This window comes from Perognathus longimembris, chromosome 2 (genome assembly GCF_023159225.1).
Source record: "Perognathus longimembris pacificus isolate PPM17 chromosome 2, ASM2315922v1, whole genome shotgun sequence".
Lineage (NCBI taxonomy): Eukaryota > Metazoa > Chordata > Mammalia > Rodentia > Heteromyidae > Perognathus > Perognathus longimembris.
Window position 1 is genome coordinate 126752108 of NC_063162.1, and position 23104 is coordinate 126775211.

General features: G+C 39.7%; 1 protein-coding gene across 2 annotated transcripts in view; it reads left to right on the forward strand.

The window, feature by feature from the left end:
* The first annotated feature begins 7048 nt into the window (after positions 1–7048).
* Cav1 (caveolin 1) overlaps positions 7049–23104 on the forward strand; it is a 31639-nt gene continuing 15583 nt past the window's right edge. The window contains exons 1-2 of one of the 2 annotated variants that reach the window (XM_048340103.1): positions 7049–7200; positions 9020–9184. In XM_048340103.1, coding sequence (XP_048196060.1) covers positions 7171–7200; positions 9020–9184 — 195 coding nt within the window. In that variant the 5' untranslated portion in view covers positions 7049–7170. Of the gene's footprint in view, positions 7201–8735; positions 8829–9019; positions 9185–23104 lie in introns of those variants that run through there. The other variant, XM_048340104.1, reaches the window with a different exon arrangement.

Below are 23104 nucleotides of genomic sequence, written 5' to 3' on the forward strand. Positions count from 1 at the left end.
CAAACCCCTTCATGGTCAATATGAAATTATGTATACCTATGTATGCATGTACTCATATACTTTATACACACTCACATACACACACATATATACATAACTTTAAAAGTATATAAAATATATTTTTAATTGTTATTATAAACACAATATGCAAAGGAGTTGTAGTTTTATAAGTCAGGTAATGAGTACACTTCTTTTCGACCAATGTCACCCTTTTCCTTGCTCTCTCCCAAGTTTTCCCTCCCATCCCCACCCACAAGTTGTGTTATTCATTTACAATATATACTTTTAAATAATGAAATACTTTGTGATTAAACATCATTGCCCTGAAGGAAGTGACATAGAGATTAATTTTCCCCAGGTAAAAGCAACTTCTGGCAAATAGTTTATTTACTAGGGAAAGGACCAAAAGGAAAGAGAGTTTCCTTTGTTAAATAATAGAACTCTAACTTAAAGCCAGATGGGTTACAAAACAAAGAACTTCTATAGAGGACTCCTCCCAAATATTTACATTAGCCTTGGAAAAATATGAAAGTTTGGTACCTCCCATAATGAGGTGATGGTAGTTAAGAGCTAATATCACTTTTACTCCTTATCATTTCATTTTTGTCATAATTGAATTTTTGACTAAATTCTTTACTTTTCAAAAGTGTGTGCTTCTCTAGAAGACTATTAAAAATCTCTGCTAGCATATGAAAAGGATATGAACCTTAGTTATCAATTATTTCATATATTACTTTACATTTTGTTATACTATTGGGTTTGAGAGAGAGAGCTGTATGTAGGATAATATTCATGGTATGTCATTTTTCCAAAGGCTAGTCATAGTTTGTTTTGCTTGACACAAGGAAGTGTAGTCTTTGTCGCACATCTAAATATGCTATGTCTTTCAACTGGTTATAACATAGTAACTTGCTTTACCATGTGACATCAATTTTTCTGAAGTTTTCTATACCCATTATTTATTTATAGTAAACATTACCAATCTTAAGCTAAGCAGAACTACAAACTATGTTTGCTTTTACTATTGCTATAAATATGCTCAGAGAGAATGAGTCAAGTATGTATACACTTGTAATTTCATACCTTTGGAATTGATCTTTGATTATAATAGTATTTGGCTCAAAGTTTGGGCCAAGACCTCATGTCTTAAAAGGTAGTAGGACAGTTCCTTTGGTAAGACTATAGTAATAGGTCTACAATAATGCAGTTATGAAAATAGTTGGAGTAATAAGACACTCAACTCCATTAAAGTTCATTTGATTTCTTTCATAATAAAAAAAAGAAAATCCATTGAATTTGGAGTAGTACCTGGATTTTAAGCTCAAGTAAAAGAATTCAGTGATATTTGGATTACTTATGAAGTTAGCATTGACTCCATATTTAGATTTGCATTTATTTATGCTGATAATTCAGATTGCCTTTATTTCATTTGAAATAGAATTTGTGTGACAACAGACATCAGGTAAAAAAAATGCAGATAAAGGAATAAATAAGACTATAATCTAGAGATGTCTACCTGTGGGAACAGAATTTTGCTACACTTTTGAAGCCAATCACAAAGGAGACTAGCTCAAGAAGTTTCTGCCACTGGAAATGTGTTTCTCAACACCAGTTTCAGGAATTGTCCCAGGATGAAGGAGTGGGATTACTGCCACACTTTTGGTACAGATGTGGTCCTCAGCAGGCTCAGTGCTCCCTCATCTCTGCTTCGAAAGGCAGAGAAAAGAAAAACAAACCTGTAAATGACCTTTGTCAGAAAAATATCAAAACACACAAAATAGAAGAAGGTTAACTTCCAGCTAACCAAAATCAAATCATGCCCTCAAGTTTCACCAGCTGAAGTTCTGAGGAAAAGTGATAGCTACAGTTTTTAAGAGGAGATAAGGGGTCAACTATTTTGCAAAGCACCATCTGCTTTTTGACAAGACTATGGATGGTGACCTCTCTTGAATTCCCTGTCTGGGGCCCTATATCAATTATTATATTTGGAAATCTTCAAATAAAAGTTTATATTTAAATTGAGATTAAAGATTGTGCATGCTTTGGAGAGGGTGGCTGTGTAGTACAAAAGTCCCATCCTTCGATATCTACAAAACCTAATGTTACCATGATATACTTCTTTTCTAGAACTAGCTAAAAACAGGAAACTCATCATATGATTATACATAAGTTAATATTTCTATGAACATCAGAACAGTTAATGATTAATGATAAATTATATACACATGTACACACAAGTGTGTATACATACACATGTTGTATACATATATAGGTATGAGTGTATATAAATATATGTATATATGTGCTGTTTAAAGCATATACTGATGAGTGTAAAATATTTTATAATTAAGTATTGTTATCCTAAAGGAAGTGGTATAGAAATAAGTTTTCCCCAGGTAAAAGCAACTTCTGGTAAACAGTTTAGTTACTAGGGAAAAAACCAAAAGGAAAGAGAATTTCCTTTGTTGAATAATAGAGCTCTGACTTAAAGCCAAATGGGTTTAATGAAAAGGTCTTTAATGCATTGTATAAATCTTTCTGTGAATGAAATAAAGATAGCAAAATGATTATAATATACAAACATATACAATGTGCAATATACAAATGATATACAATATACACAATGATATAGAATAAAAAATTAAAACTTGAAAAATAAACACTGTATGTTGGTTCTTGCCTATAATTCCAACACTGGAAAGTCTGAAGCTAGAGGATTATTAATTAAAGATTAACTTCAACTATTCTAAAACATAACGGCCCTGGTTCAAAATTAGTAACCACCAGACGACAAAAATAACATAATCTGTGAAAATCAAAGACAAAATAAAATCACTAATGATCACACTGTTTAACATATATTCAACCTCTTCACATTTCCCTTCATTCACACCTTTGGCATGGTCTCATAATTGGTAGCACCCACTTGGCCCGGCCATTGAGTTTGGACTAAGCCATTTCACTTGTATGGTGACACATGCCACATGGCCCAGCTAAATAATTTACTTTCTAACTAGGTACTGTGCATTGGTGACTCATACTTGTAATGAGAGGTCCTCAGAACACAGATAGTGAGAAGATCTCTGCTCAAGGCCAGCCTGATGCATTAACTTGCAAAATGAGCAACAACCTACCTCAACCAATGGCTAGGCATGATGGCATGCATCTGTCATTTCAGGTACTCTGAGGGAAGCATAAATTGAAGGATAACATTCAAGGCTTTAGTTATTTTGTTCAAGTGGTAGAGCACCTTCCTGGCAAGTGAAAAGTCCTGAGTTCAATACCCACTACCACTGAAAACAAAGCAACAACAAAAATATTTCACTTTCTGCACAGGCTTTGCTACTCAAATACTTTCTCAAGGAAGTTATTTTAATAATAATAGACAAACCAATCAATTTGGGTTGTAATTGAGCAATAAAATATTTGATTAGAAATCTATAATCCAAAGTAATATAAATTAAAGATATTATTTCATTATTATCATTTTGAGTCAATTAGAGAGTGAGACTATCGATGAAATGTAAATCTTAGCAGAAGAGTTACATTACCTTTGGAATCTGAGTTTGGGGGTTTAGTATCATTCAGAAATTATAAAAAGATTTTGAGAGAGAGAGAGAGAGAGGTTACTTGCAAAATCTGAACAGAGTTTGGCTGAGGGAAAAGAAGAACACTAGAGTAGGATGACACTTAGGAAGTGTTTAATGATGCTTCTTCTAGTTGTCCCTAGAGTAGTACCTAGCTTCACTCAGGCTCATGTAATAAGGGCAAGATTGTTAAAGCAGAAAAGCAGAAGGGAGACTCTTCATTTCCAAAGTCTGATTCTGGTGCATTCAGGGAGTAATAACTGGAATAGCATGCAAGTAAGACTGTCTGTTAAAGAGAAATAAATGTAGGATGGAATGTAAAGTAATATTTTGTGTATGTGTATTCATAAGCTAAGCCTGGGCCCAGATAATTTTGGAGTCTCAGAGAACCAGGATACTGGTGGCTCCTGGCAATGGCCAACCTAGGAAGCAGCACTCTGAAGTTTTTCTGAACCATGGTAAGGTTTAGGGAGCTACCTCTGCTCTCTACATCACACTCCACTGAGGACATGTCTCAGGCCTATTAACCAGATTCATCAGATTTCCTCAGAACCCCCATTAAAGGGACAAGAGCAGCCAGAAAGTGTCATTAGCTTTCTCCTTAGATGTCTAATCCTAAACTAGAGTAAGGTGAAGCTAGCTGAGAATATGAAAAGGACTCAGCTGACAATGCTTGAAAGTGGAAGCAATCTGGGAGAAAGGACATAGAGATGGGAGAATACAAGAATCAACCGAGTCCCTATTTTGCCATGAGCACACCCAGACTACCCTTAAGAATTCCATGTCCTAGGAGTTAACTAACATTACAGTTATGTATCAACCTTAGGAGTTTTCACCATCCAACAAAACTTCTTAGGGACAAATTTTTTTTTTACCATCACTGTACTTCTAAGATGATTCATTTATATGGTCTGTGCTCAATCTAAAAAAATAGAGAACAGGAGTTGCCATCTACCCATTTCTTAGGAAACTATTTGGAGAAACACATTAACTTGCCTCCAAGCTAAATCTTATCTATGGGGATATCTAAAAACAAAACAGAACCCAACTATTTCCCTCATCTATTTATTTCAAATCTTGTACCTATGTTAACAAACAGAAGAAACTCTTCATCTTTATTCCCATGAAGTCAGAGCTGCTTTGTTCTAGTCAGCTCTTAAACAGAGAGTAAGATTTGTTTTTGGTGCCAGTTTCTTGTTGAGGCAAGTTACTTGAAGTTTGTGGTTTTTCCACTCACTAGGAATTCATTTTGGCATTGACAACGCTTCACTGATCATTATGATTCTGGGTGCTGCTGTTGATTTCACTTGGTAAGGTGGCCTCCCCTGAGAGGTTGCTTTCCCTCTGCTGAGGACTCGTTAAGCATTCACTCTGGGCCTCTCCACAAAGTCCTTTCTTGGCTGGAATGCAACAGGAGCTCTCCCTGTTCCTGTTGACTTTTTCACAGTCAAGATTACTCATCACAGCTGAACACTGAGTAACAATAGATGGGAAATGGTTTCCACTTTTTTCCACAGACCAAAGCCCCCATTGCTTTGCAGCAAAACTTTCTGAAGGAAAACTTACATGAACAATGTACATAGAACCAGATGCCATCCTTTCCTAGCCTATTGTATTTCTTCACACACAACTGTCCCAAGAATTTGTAGAGGCAATTTAGCAGAAACAAAAGCAATTAATAAATTCATACAACAAAGATTATACTGTAACACTGTCCCCTACCATTCCCATTTGAAACTGAAGCTGTTCTGTTAAAAAAAATTTCTTCTAATCACCCTGATTTGATCAGTGAATGCATATTAAAATAGCACACCATACTCAATGAATATGTAGTTATTACATGTTAGTCAATAATAACCCCAAAATTGATTGCCTGTGTGTGTATGTGTGTGAGTGTGTGGATAGTAAAAACAGGGCTTGAATTCAGAGCTTTGCACTCTTGGCTTTTTCATTGAAGACTGGCTCTCCACCACTTTAAGCCACAACTCCACTTCCAGCTTTTGTCTAGCTAATTGGAGGTAAGAGAGTCTAATGGACTTTCCTGCCAGATTTGCTTCGAATCACGGTTCTCCAATCTCATGTTCTTTCTTGGTCAAGTCTTTTGGGTTCTGTTCTCTGATTCCACCTCTTATCTTTTATCAATCTGTCTATTCAGCTAGCACTTAAAATTTAATCTGTGCCCCTTACAGTGTGGCCTCAGACTTTTTATTTTGAGACATTATATATGAACCCATACTAACCCATCTGGATCTATACTGGACAGTGGATTAGGAAGGTGAATGTCCTGACTGCTTGTAGGAAAAGAAAAGAAAATGACTGATTACATTTCAATTTTTCTTGTGCTGCTTTGTAATAAGAGGAAAAGAAAGATCCCTACCCCCAGAAACACGTGGATATTTTCATTGACACTATTTAAAAACCCTACTCAATTTGTAGAAAACTCAGGTATCATCCCAGAGCCAAATGCACTTAAATTCTCTAAGTTCTAACTGAATTTTTCTACAAACTGAACTATTCACTGTGTTTTCAAATTTGGCATAACCTATTAGTATAAATTTATTTTGTTCCAGAAAAGATCAATTGTAGTAAATAAAATTCAAGCAAACTTTTTGTTCTTAACATTTTGATTATCTTTGAAATACTTCTATGAAAGAGTTTCGGTTCAATGTTAATTTATTGTAAAATGCATCTTGATCAGTGTTACCACTTCTGTCTTTCTCCCCATATCTATCCCGGCCCCTTCCCCCAGTCCCTCAAGTTTTAGTCCCATTTTCACGAATGTACCTTTAACATGATCACTGTATTTGCCCTCCACGCTTCTGCCTCCCCTCTCCCTAATTCCTCCCCCCACCCCCCAGTTTAGTTTTTATTTCAAAGCTTTCCGAGGGTATCTCAGGGATGGTGGGAAACATCGACTTCTTCATGCCTTGACTCCAAGTTTCCATCCACACCTACTGAATGAATGTAAACGCGTGTCATCCAAATCCACACGCAGGCACCCACACAGATTCCTTCTTTGAGTGTGGATGTAAAATGTACTTCACAGTTCTGGGATTTCTCTCTCGTGTGATTTAGACAGCAATGGAATATAGGCTCTGAGGGAAGAAACACGATTTAGGACAAGGAAGGATTGTTTTAGTCGTCCCTGATGCCCAAAGTGGGCATCCCTGCGCCTGGATGGGAGCGCTCCCTCCACCCCTGCTGAGATGATGCACGGGGAAAACATTCGCTCTCTCTGGGACGCCTCTCCTTGGTGTAAGGCTGGGAAAATGTTGCCCTGGGACTAAAATATCTGCCCAAACAGCCGAGCACTGATGAACGCTTTCTCACTGGCTCCCTGCGGGAGCTCCCCGCCCTCTGCTGCCCAAACCTTGGGGATGTGCCTAGACTCGGCGCAGCTCACAACCCAGCCAACTGCGCTCTGAACAAACCCCTGGCGAGCGGCCAGGAGGCTCCCTCCTAGCCACCGCCCCCCAGCCAGCGCCTTTTTTTCCCCATACAATACAAGATCTTCCTTCCTCAGTTCCCTTAAATCACAGCCCCGGGAAACCTCCTCAGTGCCTGCATCCCGCCACGCGCCAGCATGTCTGGGGGCAAATACGTAGACTCCGAGGTAGGCTATGGTGGGGGCGCGCCGGCTGGGGCGCGCGTGGAGTACCCGCTTCTGCTATCTCCCATTCCAAATATTCCGACTGCTTTCGTTGCCCCGGCCCTCTCTTCACTTTGCGGCCCTCCTCTCCAGTTGGCACCGCTGAGGAATGGGCCTGGGCGGGGAGGTGAAGAGAAGCCAGGAATGCTTTTGATTTTCCTGTCGGGCAGGGGATGAGGAGAGTCCCTAAGATAGGAGACCATGGAAAAGGGGATCTCGGGGTGCTGGGGAAGGGTCTGCCAACCACAGGTTCGTTTCCCCTGTGGATCCACGGTGTTTGCGAGTCACGGGACCGTGTGGTCCACCCTCTGCTTTCTGGGAGTCCGAGGAGTTGAAACCCCCGTGTGTGTGTGTGTGTGTGTGTGTGTGTGTGTGTGTGTGTGTGTGTGTGTGTGTATGTGTGTGTGTGCTTGTCTCCAGCTACCACCACCACTACCAGTTTTACCATCTGGGAATCTAAGTTAGGGAGAGAGACAGAGAGGAGAGATGAGAGACTCATAGACCCACCAAGAGACAGAGATAGAGAGACAAAGACAGACAGACGCCTTGGTCCTTGTGTCTGTCAAGAGAAGAATTCAGGAAAAATCTAAACACGAGTGAAAATGATAGGAAAGTTTATTAGAAGAGAAATATGACTGAGAAAGAGCTCTTGAGGACATCTTAACCACCTTGTGCCAATGGGTGACAGAGATTGGTCCTGGGTTAAATGAGGTGGGGGGGGGGCTTGAAGTCGGTTTTCTGATTGGCGGGTGTCCTTTCTGTTTTCTGTTAGGTAGTGCCAAAGATTTTTTTTAGGGCCTCATCCCTTATCTCCTCATCCTTCCTTTTTCTTCCTCATTCCTTTCTAACCCCTTGCCCCCCCCCACTTCCTTGTTAAGCAGATTTTACTTTGCCAATTTATCCTATTTGTAAATTGCATAGGCCTCAGTTCCCTGACTGTCTGCTTTTCTACTAACTCCTGTCACCAGCAACCCGGGCACCTCGGTCCCCCCAAAACATCAGCAGTTCATTCTTGGAAGGGCAGTCTGGGCTGGTCCTTGTAGTCCCGCAGGCTAGAGGCAGTTGTGGGTAGTTTCTGGTCCCCGAAATGGGGGCATAGGACCATCACAGCAAGTGGCACGTCACTGGGAGTTACTGGGATTAGAGGAAGGGTGGGGGACTCCAGCAGGTGCATAGGAGAAGCGCCAAGGAGCAAGCGGACTGGGGATGCTCCGTGGGTCCGGAGGTTCTGGCTGGATTTTATGGATAAAACTGGGAGGGATAAAAGGGATCGGGTTAAAAGGGATCAGGATGGGAAAGTGGATCAGGTGGAGCGCGGCGGACGAGGGTGGAGTGGCGGGGAGTAGGGAAGGCAGAGACCCGCCTCCTCCTCTTCCGAGTCCGGGAAGGGAGCCCCGAGCCGGGTGCGGGGGCTGGGGCCGCGGGGCGGGCCGGAGGGCGCGTGGCGGGGTTTGCCCTGACCCCTGGCGGCGGGCGGGGGAGGCCGGCGCTCCCTGCCTGGTACCGAGGGGTGTGGTGTCCTGGGGATCCTCTTAAAAAGCTGGCGGTGCGCAGGAGTTTGCTGAGCGCGTAACCATCGCGGGGGGGAAGCGGTTAGTTCGCTTTCGAGCTCGAAGTTCGTCCGCTTTTCCGTCGCCAGGTTGATTTCTGACGCTTGTTTTGTGTGTTTTTTTTTTTCTCTTGTTGTTGTTTGTTTTTCTTTTCAATTTCTCTTTCCGTGGTGGTTGTCACCTTCCTCCCCGCCCCACCCCACCCCCGACTCCCGGCCATCGGTCCCCGGCAGGGCCATCTCTACACGGTTCCGGTGCGGGAACAGGGCAACATCTACAAGCCCAATAATAAGGCCATGGCCGACGAGGTGAATGAGAAGCAAGTGTACGACGCACACACCAAGGAGATCGACCTGGTCAACCGCGACCCCAAGCATCTCAATGACGACGTGGTCAAGGTAAGAGGAGCTGCAGGGCGAGGACGGGGCGTGCCTGCGGGGCCGCTGTCAGGGCCCCAAAGCCCTGGCTCCCAGTTGTGCATCCTGGGGTAGCGTTGCCGCCACACAGACACACAGACACACAGACACACACACACACACACACACACGCACCCCATTTTAGGAGACTGATGCGTGGGAGCTGCCGAGGTCGTCAGAAATGTCACATCTCCCTTCCCCTTCCGGCTGGGTAGTTCAGCTGGAATTTAGCTCAAATGAGTTTCATAGGAGTTAATGCAACTTTGCCAGCAAAGGAACCTCTTGACCCTCAGCCACAGAGGAGCCCTGATTTCCTGGGAAGGGGAGATGGCTGTAATCCATTCCCAGGTTGACAGTCCCTTAACGGATTCCTCTATGCACATGGGATTAAGTATTAAAATAATTTCGTCAGGCTTCGTGCCAAGGGTAAGAGTCAGCACTCTCAATGGGCATGTGTCCCCACCTAAAATGATCTTATGTGGTTCTCTTAAAAAATAAAAAATAAGTGGAATTGTCTAAGATTGATAGTTATGTATGTGTGTATGCATGTTATATACGTAACTTATATAGCAATACTATGTGTACTACATACTATATGTATTATATAGTATGTAGAATAAATCCATATGTACTATACACAATATGTATATAGTACATATAGTACACCTATGTAAATGAAAGATGCCTTAAGTAGGAAAAACCTGGCATTTTGTGGAGCTAAGCAAGTTGACAAAACTAAAACCATAGTGTACCTCTTGATTTCTTCTCTAGATACCTCTAGTTAGATGTGGAAAATGGCTCACTAGGTCAGCCTCCTCTGAGCTAAGGAGACATTCAAGATAGAACATCTATCTATCTTATACTTTTAGGATATGTTTAGTAGTGATGCATATAGATTAATTGCCTGGGTTATTGGCCGAAGTGAAATCTGACACAGTAGTCCTATTTTTATTATCATTATGTTATTCAACTTTGACCCTTTTAGCAAAACTGGTTGGAGGAATTTATTGCTTGAACCCATCTGGATTGGGTAATCATGGACTTGAGTCATGTTTGGCAGAAGATTATCTTGGAGGAGCCTTGGGGACTAAGGAAAAGCCTGGCCTCCAGGGGGACAGTGTGAAGATATGGTTCTGTACAAACCCAGAGCAGCCAATAAGATGGATGAGCAATTTCCACCTGCCCATCTCCTATCTCTGCATAGGAGGAGCTGTAGTTCTGTGACTGTTCACATTTATGAATAATATATTTCAAAAGGAAGGCTAGTGTACACTGTAACTAGAAGGGAAGTGTGGCTGTTAGAATAGACTCTGTTGGCTTGCTGGTGATGGAAAAAGAAAAATTGGAGCATATGCAGGTTTTTCTACTAGCCAGATATTTACAAGCAATAGCAATAACAAAGGTACCTTATAAACTGGAATTTAGAATTTTTTTAAAAAAAAAAGCAACAAAAAAACCTATTTATAAAAAACCTTACCTTGAAGAGGGAAAGGGGGTTCTTTTTCTTTTTCTTCTTCTTTCCCTTCTTGTGTAGCTTTGGACTAAAGGGAAAGTTGCCAGGAAAAGAGGCAGATTTTAGACTGGGCTCACTTCACTGGACCCTCCCTGTTGTTCCACTGCAGTGGGAGCGGGATTCCCTGGAGCAAATGAACCTCCGGGGATGAGTCAGAAAGGCCAACCATGTGGATGTGGGTTCTACACATAGCATGACTAAGTAGAGAAAGAAAGGCCCTTGAGAGAAAAGAGTCTCCAACACAGATGGTGAGGGGGGGGGGACATAGAGGGGGGGGGAGCATGACAGCCTTAGAGGAAAAAGCAATTTACAAAATAGCATTTCAAAGAGCGTAAGTGTGGAGGATCCTCCAATTAAGGAAATTAAGAGGAAAAACAAAAAGGCTAGAGCAAGCCACTGCTGACCCTAAGGAAATCAAACTGCCCACTTGATCTTAAAACGGGGAGCGAAATAAGAAAGTCAAAGGAGAAAAGCCACCTTGAGAAGAATTTGGCAGGGCGACTGGATGAGATCCCCCACCACTCCCAACCCCCACCCCAGGACTTTGGAGAATGCTGTGCTGGGAATGAATCTGACTGAAAATGCAAATTCTCTTCTAACAGTGCTGACTCACCTCTACCTCCAACTCATGGACTTCCCTTTGGTAAAGTTTATCATTGAGTCCCAGTATAAAGCTAATGACAGAAACAGGAATGATCCTCTCCCTGTTGCCATGACAATAAATAATAATTTTTTCTGAATTTTTTGGGTAGTGTAGAGTTCTTAAAATAATAAATGCAAGCAAAGCTTTCATGAGCGTGTATGACAGCTTATAACCTCACCCAGTGATGACAGCAGTGGAGTCCGTTATTAAAGGTACAAACCAAGGGAGAGAAGGTCAGCTTCAGATGCAGACAGTCTGGTAAAAGCTGTTTTGCACAATACTGGAATTATGACCCACTTGTGGCTAATATTTAAATTGTATTCAAGTAATATTTAATAAAATTCAGTTCCTCAGTCATACTAGCCACTCTTCTTCAAGTGTTCTGCATGTGAGGGCAAAGGTGCTAATAGAACATTTGTGTTTCAGTTGGATAGCACAGATGTAGAAATGTAGAAACTTCCATCATCGTGAAATCTGGGTTTGACAGTGACTAACTAGAGTGTTTCTTGATTTTAAAAACTATCTCTTTTCATTGGTCACCAGTGTATCACACCTGTAAGATACTCAGGAATCTGAGATCTAAGGATCATGGTTCAAAGTCAGCTTGGACAGGAAAGTTTGTGAGACTCTTATTTCCAATTGACCAACAAAAAGCTGAAAGTGGAGCTGTAGCTCTAGTGGCACAGCACTAAAGCTCAAAGACAGCACCAAGGTCCTGAGTTCAACCCCCAGAACTAGCATGCACGCACGCATGCACACACACACACACACACACACACACACTTTTATTCAAGTTTAAAAATAAACCTCTACAGTAGAAACGAACCCCTGATATGAAGTGTGAAGAAATACATAGTATCTGTACATATTGTTTCAGTCCCATAAAACAGCTAATTAGAGAGGGACATCTACATCTATATGTGTTATAAGTTTATGTTTGAAGAAGGTAGATTATCAACTATCCCACTACTGATAGATATAAGTTAACAAGTATAGTTCATTTTATGTTCAAATTTATTTCTTATAAAAGTTTGCTGTTCCACTTTATAATAAATCAAAGTAGACAGTTTACCTATAAGATGTTGCAGTTATTAAAGTTTGCTGTTTTCCCTCTATTCTTCCACTCCCAGATCCTTCATTTCCTCTCTAATATCTCTGGTTGGGGGAGGGTGCATGGTCCTACACTGTTACTAAACCTCGAATTCAGGACCTTGTGCTTTTGATTAACTTTTTCCACTTCAAGCTATTGCTTTACCCCTTGAACCACATCTCCACTTCTTGTTTTTTGCTGGTTTGTTGGATATAAGAATTTCTGGGGTTTGTCTGCTCAGGCTGGCTTTGAACCTCTTTCTATCCTCAAAACAACCTCTCTATGCCTAGGATAACAGGTATGAGCCATTGGCACTGGACTCCTCTCTGATAGTTCTAAGTTTTCTCTTGCTCATATTTATATTCATATGTAGATCATTTACATATTTAGATTTCTAAATAAAGAAAATGGCTTCAAATGTTCAGTCTTGACATATCACCAATCATTTTACTAAGAATATATATGTATGTATGTATATATATAGTGCTAAACTAACCAATTTGCTATGTGTTTTCTAAAATAAATCCAAGCTATTTCAAATATTACATTTAGTGAGAGAAGATCCCTATAGATTTTTAATCATAAAAATACACACAAATGGGGATGTGGATTTAGTTCAGCAGAAGAGCACCTGCCTGGCAAATGCAAGGCCTTGATTTCAGTCCTCAGCTCTGGCAAAAAAAAAAATAATAAAAAATACACACAACCACATGATTAAATTACTACCAAATAACTAATGAGTACTTTATTTTGCTTTGTTTGCCAGAAACATGTAGCTAGATTCTAAGTGTTATCAACCCATGTTACTTTCTCTCTCTCACACATTGTTTTGTATTCTCGCTTCCTTTTTAAAATTAGTATGCTGTTTTATATTTTGGAAATAGATCAAATATATGCTATTGTAAATCAAAAGCAAATAATATTGAACATTGTATAGCAGAAATAATTCAACTAGTGAATAGTACTGTGGATAGAGCAACAGAACAGAAGTAAGATGCATCAAAGATACTTAGAGAAGAGCATAAAGGGGGGACAATCTAGACAGGTTGTGGATGGAATGCAAGTAGCTGAGCAAAGCACAAGAGAATATTCTAATAAAAGAGGAATGGAGATGAGAAAAGTCTCACACGGGGAAATTTTAGCAGTCCACTTTGATTGGAACTTCAGAATTCAAGTGATAAAAAGGAAAGGAGTGATCCGGGCCAGATGGCAGAGTTGTTAATCCAGTGGGCATGATAAGTTTGGATTTTCTCATGACAGCAGTGGGAAACTATGGAAGACACTTGAAGGGAGGAACATTGGTATTTGGGGTGGGGGTGAGAGAGGGAGAGTACTCTGGTGAAAATACAAAATATGATTATAAAAGGGACCCAGTCTGAATGAGCACACTGGTAGGTGGCCCCCAGTTTCTAATAATTCAACATAATTCAATTTTATAATAGACAAAAGCACTAAAGAAACCATACTTTGCATTTTGGCTTTTTCCTGGGATAGCAATATGTAGTGCAGTGATCTCTTGAGATGCTAGACTATGGCAGCAAGACTTAGCTGCCAGCTAGCTGGAAAAATAGAAGATACTCTACAATGTACAATGTGACTAAATTGTAATATTCAGTGAGTGAAATGCACTAAATATATTTTTTACTTCCAAGTTTTCATCTACTCAGAGCTTATCAGGATAGAACCCAATGGTAAATCTGTAATAGTGAAATCTGTAATTTCTCTAGGTTCCAGATGTGCATTGGGAATAAAATCATACAAACACAAAATGCCAAAATTATAGATAGCAAAATGGTTACCAGCTTGGCTTCAATTCCTTTTTTATGACATTCAAAGAAATTAAGGGCTAATAAAGTTTAACTTGTTATCTGTGTTTTTAAATCATGCTCAAAGCAGATATTATGAGATGAACTATTTAGAAATAGTAAACCAAGTGGTGATTTGTAATGAGTTAGTATCAAAGGGGGAAAAATGAGTCTTGATGATTCTGTGATTAGCACTGAGGAAAATCAGAACATCCAGGAGCAGGTCTTCATTGAAAAATAAAAATATGTGTTTGTACTTTTTTCTTGAAACTAGACTTTATTCTTAAATACACAAACATAAGTAGGAGTGGTAGCTCATGCTTGTGATCTTAGTCATACAGGAAGCTAAAATTGAAAGTATCAGAGTTTGAAGCCAGTCTGAGCAAAAGTTCATTAAATTGCTACAACAATCAACAAAAAGATAGATGCAGTATATCCCTGTCAGCTACGTGAAAACTATAAATAGGATTTATGGCTAGAGTTACCCTAGATAATTTTACTGATGTGTAATTATCAAATAAGTATACTTAAAGTATACTAAATCATGAGATTTAAAAAATTAGATTGTCAGGCTGGGGATATGGCCTAGTGGCAAGAGTGCCTGCCTCATATACATGAGGCCCTGGGTTCGATTCCCCAGCACCACATATACAGAAAATGGCCAGAAGTGGCGCTGTGGCTCAAGTGGCAGAGTGCTAGCCTTGAGCAAAAAGAAGCCAGGGACAGTGCTCAGACCCTGAGTCCAAGCCCCAGGACTGGCAAAAAAAAAAAAAAAAGAAAAAAGAATAAAGAAAAAAAAGAAAAAGAAAAAGAAAAAGAAAAAAAAATTAGATTGTCACCAGATACAGTGTCTAGCTACTCAGGAGGTGGAGATCTGAGGATCACAGTGCAAAGACAGCTTGGGCAGGAAGATCCCTGAATCTTATCTCCAGTTAACACCAAAAAGCCACAAGTGGAGTTGTGTCTCAAGTGGTAGAGCACTAGCCTTATAGAAAATAAATGACAACAAAAAAGCCCAGGCCCTGAGTTCAAGCCCAGGACTTGCACAAAAAAGAAAAAAATCAAATTGTCTCCAAGCACTCAGCACCATGTTAAAAAAAAAAACTCTATTCTGTTGGAACTGGTATTAGTTTTCTTTGTTTGTTTAAGAGATAACTTTATAAAATGATGATTAATACACTGCCATATATGAAGTCATGTATGGAATTAAGATTTCACAGCTTATGAAATAGCATTGTGGTCATCTTTGGTGGAAAAATTTTCTCACATTACTAAAGGATGATACAAAGAATGATACTAAAATGGGAAAGATTATTCATTGTTAAGCATCTGAAACATTTTCAACTTCAGCCAACAGTGATAGGCGTCTTAAACTCTCAACTGAAAGAAACTGGTTCTTTTTTTTCATTTTCCATCTCTTAAACTGAAAAAATTATCTCAACTTCGATTTTAACTAAATTAAGTTGCATACTATTTACTACAATTTTAGGTAAGCTGTACTGAAGATCCTTAAATTATGAAAAGGTTCCAAATGTAGAATACTCTTTCAATGATGAGCAGTGTGGTCTACATTGTTAAGAAGGTTGAAGTACAAAAGCAGCAATTGTGAGATCCTGGGAAGTCCAATCATTTCAAAAGCCTGCCTCAAGCCTGTAAAATAGCACACATTTCATCTTCCAAATGAATCTCCTTAGTGTGCCCTACTTCTAAACATCAGTTATCTGTGATGAGATGCCCAGAAAAGGCTGGTCCCTGGGAATAGGGAGTTTTGTACACTGGCCTGTGGGATCTGGCCTTCCATGGTGCTCCTGGCTATATTTGCAATAGAGAGAGAACAGGGCTACTGTCTTCATACAAAGATGGCTTATGTCAAGACTCTTCCTCTTTTTCTTTCATACTTAGAATATGGTAGTGTGTGTGTGTGTGTGTATGTGTATAAAACCAACTAATACTCTAGAGAAATACACACACACACACACACACACACACACACACACACACACACACACACCATACTTCGTCATCGGAAAGAACTTCCTAAAACAAAGTTTGCCGAACACATAGGCTCTCAGTAGGTAGACTATTGTGCTCCAATGGTTGTCTTTAAACACTTTGCTTCTGTTTTTGTTCCCTAAAGAATGTTGTTAAATTGTGGGGAATACTGTATTTCCTCTCTGATATTTTTTCTTTCCATACTGGCTTTTGAATTCTAATTTTCCTACTGGAAAAAAAAATTGAACATGTTTTAAAACCCAGGCCCTTTTCATGAACCCAAGATCTTCAAATTTGTCGAGGCATCAGAATCACCAGAGAAAACTTTTAAAATACAGATGTCTGCACCTTCCCCTTCTGTATATATATTTAATACATATCTATTAAATCAGAGTATCTAGAAACCAGGCCCGAGTAGCTATAGTTTATGGAACTTTAAATTATCACTTTTCAAATGATTATACTGTGAAATCAGTTTTAGAATTAGCTGTGCCCAAGACTGGCTTAAAGCTATACATCCTGCTTGATGTCTACCCTAAAAGAACAGATGAGTCATATGGTAAAGTTTGTTCTAGATAGTCTCCTTGCCAGAAGATTACTTGAGGGTCTGGTCATTTTACACCCTGCTAAAGAATTTTGAAATACCATGTCATACTTCCAAATCAACTTTACCCAATGGTTCTCCATCCCTTTGGGCCATCTGGGTTTAGAGTCAAATGCAAGGTTACAGCCTCAGCGTGACATAGGAGTGGGACAACTATGCATATTCTATATTACACCATACCACACAACACTACTCAGCCCTGAACAATTGGTAATGGTTCCCCTTTCAGGGACTCTCTGGTGTGAGGGTTTAAAGAAGAGAGAGAGAGAAAAGAAAGGATGCCGAGGAATGTGAGTGTGTGTGTGTGTGCATATATGTATATGTTTATATATTTTTCCATATATAAAAATGTTGTTTACAAAAGGGACTGTAGGAATATAATGAAGGAGCTGGATTTGTTCAAAGTACACATTATGCATCAATGGAAATACAGCAATGAATCCCTCATGTACTATTAGTGTAAGCTAATTTAGAAATAAAAATATTTTTAAAAGGCATTTCTAAAAAATAGTGTACTCTCTTTAATACTCAGAACTCTTATTGTTTGGGGGAAAATCATATAATCATAAATGTACTGGCAATGTCCTGTTGTATATTCTTATACATAGAATGCTATAGAAATCTTATTCAAGCTCTCTTCTAGTAGAAGATGCAAAGTTTCCCAGTATATTACACACACACACACACACACACACACACACACACACACACACAATTCTACAATACTACACTCTACTACACTCTATTCTGGAAGAACTAAACCACAATCTCTTTTGCCCTTAAGCCTTTAGTTTCACTCCTTGAAACACAGGGTTAATAAAACGGACAAAAACCTTCCATAGTATTTTATTGGCCACTCAAAGATTAAAATGCTTAAAGCTGTTTTAACTATTTTTCATTTTGTCCAGGAAATATAAAATGGCATGCTTTCATATGAACCATTGTTAGGGTGGGGGAAGTGTTTTTAATTTTGTCTCAAAGGAAATCTGCATGATCCATGTACTATGCAACTATCAAGGGAATTTGTTGGTAGAACAGATTCCCACCTGCACAGAACACATATTTCCTGCCTCTTATGGGAACAAAGGTGATGTTTCAGATATAAAGGGCATCTTGTTTTCTTTATTGGACCTTGAGTAGATGTCTCTTGTTGGCTATTATTTCATGACAGAGGAAGTGCATACTCCTAAAGACAAGAGTTTCTCCTTTACCATTGTTAACTATTGGGGCAAGTAAGAGCCAGGCGATTCTAATTTTGAGGATGCTGACATGTGCTTTAATAGAGTATTATGTGCTTCATATTTATCTCATAGCAATTTAAGAGTGAAGCTTTTAAAACTTGTATTTAATATATGAATCTTTCCTGAGCCCTGTGAGAATACTACCACATAGATGGACACTGATACATTCTGTGTTAAAAGATTGTATCTAAATATTGAACTGACTGATATTTATTGCATCCACCAAACAATTATATTTTCTCATTTTCTGTAAATAATGGGAAAGATGGTATGAGTGGTGGAAAAGTAGGAAATTGAATGGAAAAGGAGCAAGGATGAAGAAAGTCTCACAAGGGACTTGAGCTCTGGCTTACTCTGTACTGGGATGTACCCAACTCAAGGCTTCGCCATATTCATTTCTTTACACAGTGCAGCCATGCAGCCATATCTGCTGTCTGAATACCTGGCTATGCTCAGACATTGACTAAGGAGTTGAAGTCAAGCTTCTAAGGGTTTTAGAATTTAGTGGGGAATACACATATAAGCAGGGCTGAACAAGCTCATATAGGAAAAGGACAAGACATACTCAGGCACAAAGCAGTAAACTCTAAGCAGTCTCCAAAGCCAAACATATTCCTCAAAGAAAAGTTTGTCAGCAGAAGGAGCAGCAGGAACATTAAGAGAGGTGACTTGACTTATTCTGGGCATCCATGACAGGTGTGGCCAGACCTAGGGACATAAGCAAGGGTCAGATCAACAGGATCTTCTTTACCAAACCCAACCATTTTGTCCCATTATAGTTAGAAGTGACCCACAGAGAGCTTTGGGGTTCTGGGGATACATTTTGGTACACTGGTGCTAGATATTCAGAGGGAAGTAAGAGAAGGCACAGGACACTTCCTCCAGCAACTCCTATAGACAACTCAGTGGCTGTGCTCCAATGGCTCCATGAACTGACTACCATGTTTAGTTTCACCATCATAGTGATCTTGCTGATATAGACTTGGACTTACACAGGTATGCGGACAGAGAGAGTCAGGGTCTCAACCCAGATGGTATAGATTGAAAACCTGGATACTTAACCCCTGAGATCCCCTACTTCTCTCCTACTTAAAGGGTCACAATTCAAGAAGAGTAGTGTCACTAGATTTCTGAAAGGGGTGGAGGTACCCTTAGCCAGGGTAGGCAATGTATATTAACCATGATTTTAACCATGATCTCTGCTGGGAGTGACAGCCCTGTGGGTATAGCATCAGGCTCCAGTTCCTAGCAGGTGGGTGAGGAAAGAAGGACGTACATAAAACCCCAGCTTCAAGGAAAGTGGAGGCTGAACAGGTTTCCAGTAAGGCGGAGATCACTCTAGAAATGGGAAAGAAAACAGGGTGTGTCTCCACAAATAGAACCAGACAAGCTGCAGTATGTAGTGATGTTGAGTTGTGTGAGCTTTGAAAATATACCTGATTGCTTGGGTTGGTCAGAAGACCTGGGTTGGGTCCCAGTTATGTGGGGAGGGGTAAGAAGGAGAGAAGGAAGAAGCAGGTCTCAACAGGCTTGCTTCTTTGAAGGTTCCAATTTGCCTGCTCAATTTCTATAGACATAGACATACGTGCCACCACACCATACATTGTAAAAACATGAAGTTATTGAGCAAAACCTTGGTTTTATGCTGGTGGGAGAAATGCCTTTTGAATCTTACCAGCCATTTCTCTGAGACTTCCTCCCTAAGGATTACATATTTGTTCTCAAAAACAAATGCCAGAAGCAAAGACAGACTTACTCACACATTTTACAAGATGTTGTTAGCGTCTTAAAGAACCATTAAATGTTCTCTTAAGGTTTTCACTTTCTATAGTAGCCATAACATATGACTAGAAGTGGATATACCAAAATATGTCCAGGGAAAGGGGCTTATTAGTAACTCTTTTGGTTAGTTCAACAGAGCATTATTCCTAAGTTATTTTTCAGAGCCAGGCTTTGCCGTAGAGATGTAGCTTAAAACAATTACTTACTCCTGATCTGCCAGATTATTTTGTGTAAGTCCCTCTGTGCCTCTAGTTATAAGGGAATGAGTGTAAGACATTCTCATATAATGTGTTCCTTAGAAAGACTTTGACTAACTCCCCTTCGTGTGTGGAACACATCAGGAATCCTATACACCAGAGCCTACCTGACAGCCTGAGCTGTGACCAAGGCTGACCTCCAATACCCAGACCTCACGACTATCAGTTGACTGTTCTCTAAGCTCCAGCTACAATTTGTTTGGTCACTGTTGTAATATTTATCACAGGACTTCACTGTTCATGCTCCTCTCTCTTCCTATCTCTGCTTCTAGACCTTCATTTCTGTGATGACCCAGCATCTGCAGGAGAATGTTAGGGCCCCACATTGAGCCACTCATCCAAAACACAGAGGCCAAATAAAATCAACACTCTGAAATTCCTTCTGAGTTGATTTAATGTCTGTTGTGAATGAAAAGACCTGGTTGGATTATATTATTTAGTGGCTTCCTTTGCCTTTCTCTACATTGACCTCATTTAAAGCCTTGTGAGGAAAAGTATCTAAAACATGACAAAAATATTTTTATAAAAAAGACTGTGCACTCTTTTAAGGTAAAGGAGATAGCATGTTCTAATGTTACATATTTTTAAAAATATTCATTGTAAGATCTTTTAAGACCTCCATCGCTTTTGAGCCTTTTAGGGATGACCTGAGGCACTGGCAGATGAAGGTCTTCATGACTATCTTGACATGCTTGGCAGGCACATTCCCAGGATGCCATTGGCTGCTGCTTCGGGTCACCTCTGCTTCCGGCTCTTCAGCTCTTTGGCTTTACTGCTGCTGTATCTGCGTACCCAAAGCTCAGAGGTTTTTCTCAGTGGGAGGTGGGGACTGTTCATCTACTATTCTAAGAAGTTGCTTTTCACCTCAGCAGTATTTTCTTATAGATCTCAAATCTCTTCTCAGGAGGAAAAGAAAAAAGGAGAACCAAACAGGCAAAATACTTAAAGTGTCTCTCGAGGAGGTCAGACATCATTTTGTCATTGATGTCTAGGTCAAGTAAAATGCATGTTAGATTTTCCCAGAAATGCAGTCTTCTTTTGTCTCCTGTGATAGAAGATGGATTTTCCACCACAAGGAGAACTTGGCAATTTGACCTCAAATAGTTGGTTTAAAGAAAAAAAAAACAGTCTAAGGAGAAAATATTTGGATCATAGTTATGTTAAGAATAAACATGACTAGAAGGAAGATATATAAAAGTGGTGATGTGTAATGAGAATTTTAGGTGTGACCCTGTACCTGACACAGTCAGGACCATAGCTCTAGTACACTTAATATGTTATCAGCAACTGAAGTGAGCACATCAAGAGGACTCTCAACTTACAAGTGACACCAATTACAATGACCTTGTTAAACATCTATGATATAAATAACATCAAAGTGATTTTGATAAACTACAAATAGCCCATAAAAATAAGTACTATTGTAAAGAATTATGATGTCAAAGAAGTAGAAGTAGAAATAAAACATATAGATCCTAAATCAGAAACAACTAGGTAAATATGTGAAAGACTAAGAAAATAACAAGAAAGGGTAGTCATTTTTTGAGCGAATGTGTGATGTGGAAACCCAAAATGCCTGGAGAGCATAATGCAATGGAAACCCTGTCATAATACTGTCCCCACTCCCTGGGGTTATGATTTCCAAGTTGGGATTCACCTTAACTGGACCACACTCCATACTTTTTGGATATTAAGAGACTCAGGCTTTGTCTGTCGGTGGTCCCAAAAGCTTAAAAGTTTCCATAATCTGAAGATATTTTAAAAGACACATGAAGAACTATCACAAAAAGAAAGTCTTGACTGGGCACTGGTGGCTCATACCTATAATATTTGCTACTCAGAAGCCTGAGATCTGAGGATTGCTGTTCAAAGCCAGGTAGAAAAATTCGCAATCCTTTTTTATCTCCAATTAACCAGTAAAAAAGGTTGGAAGTGAAGGTGTGGCTCAACTGGTAGAGCACAAGCCTTGAATGAGAGAGAGAGAGAGAGAGAGAGAGAGAGAGAGAGAGAGAGAGAGAGAGAGAGATCATCACTCTCAAGCTCCAGCACCAATAAACAAACAGATTAATTAATTAAATAGTGAGTATCAAAAAAAAAAAAGCGCTCCCCAAGTGAGGCCAGGGAGGAACTGTTTTGTCTGATTTGTTGGAAGGAAACATGGGGTAAATTACTTTTTGTTTTGGCTATGTTATCATGAGACTTACACAAAAACATTGCCCATTCAATTCAAGAAATAATGGATATGACTAATTTGATTAGCTCAAAAGTGGTGTTATTAGTGTGCCATATTATGTAGAAGAAATACTTCCAAATAATAAGAGTGGTTAATCACAAGACGTGGTTTTATAGTAGTTTTGTGCTGACTTCCCTACTTGTCTATGTAACTCCTCAAATCCTTCTCCTGCAATTACAATTTGATATATAACAACTGTTACACGCCTGATGAAACACAGTCACACACATGAATACTTCCCTCTACTTCAGCAAGATAGATGATGTGTTTGGAAGCAAAGAAGAGTTGTTATGGATGTGTGTGTGTGTGTGTGTGTGTGTGTGTGTGTGTACGCACACATGCTAAAATAAGTGTTTCAGAATGCAACTGAAAAACATCTGAAAGCAGAACACTGCAAAATGCTTATATTGTATGCAACAAAAGGTCAGCATGAAACATTATCTTTATGGCAAGCCTGCCCATCCACTCCCTCCTACACATTGCATATTCAGAGGATTGTGTAGCTTGTATAAACGCCCATTGTGATATAATAAACTCACAAGAGAATATGGCTTCCGCAGAGGGTGGTGTTGTGGGAATTCAGACCAGTTGCTCTTCACACTGCTTCCAAATCATCTGGGAAATATTTTCAGGCACTGTGCATACTCATCCCTCCTACATTTAATTTAATTGGTCCATAGTGAATCTAGGTCCATATACTCTTAACTGTTAGCTCTGCTAATGTGCAGCCAGAATTGAGTTT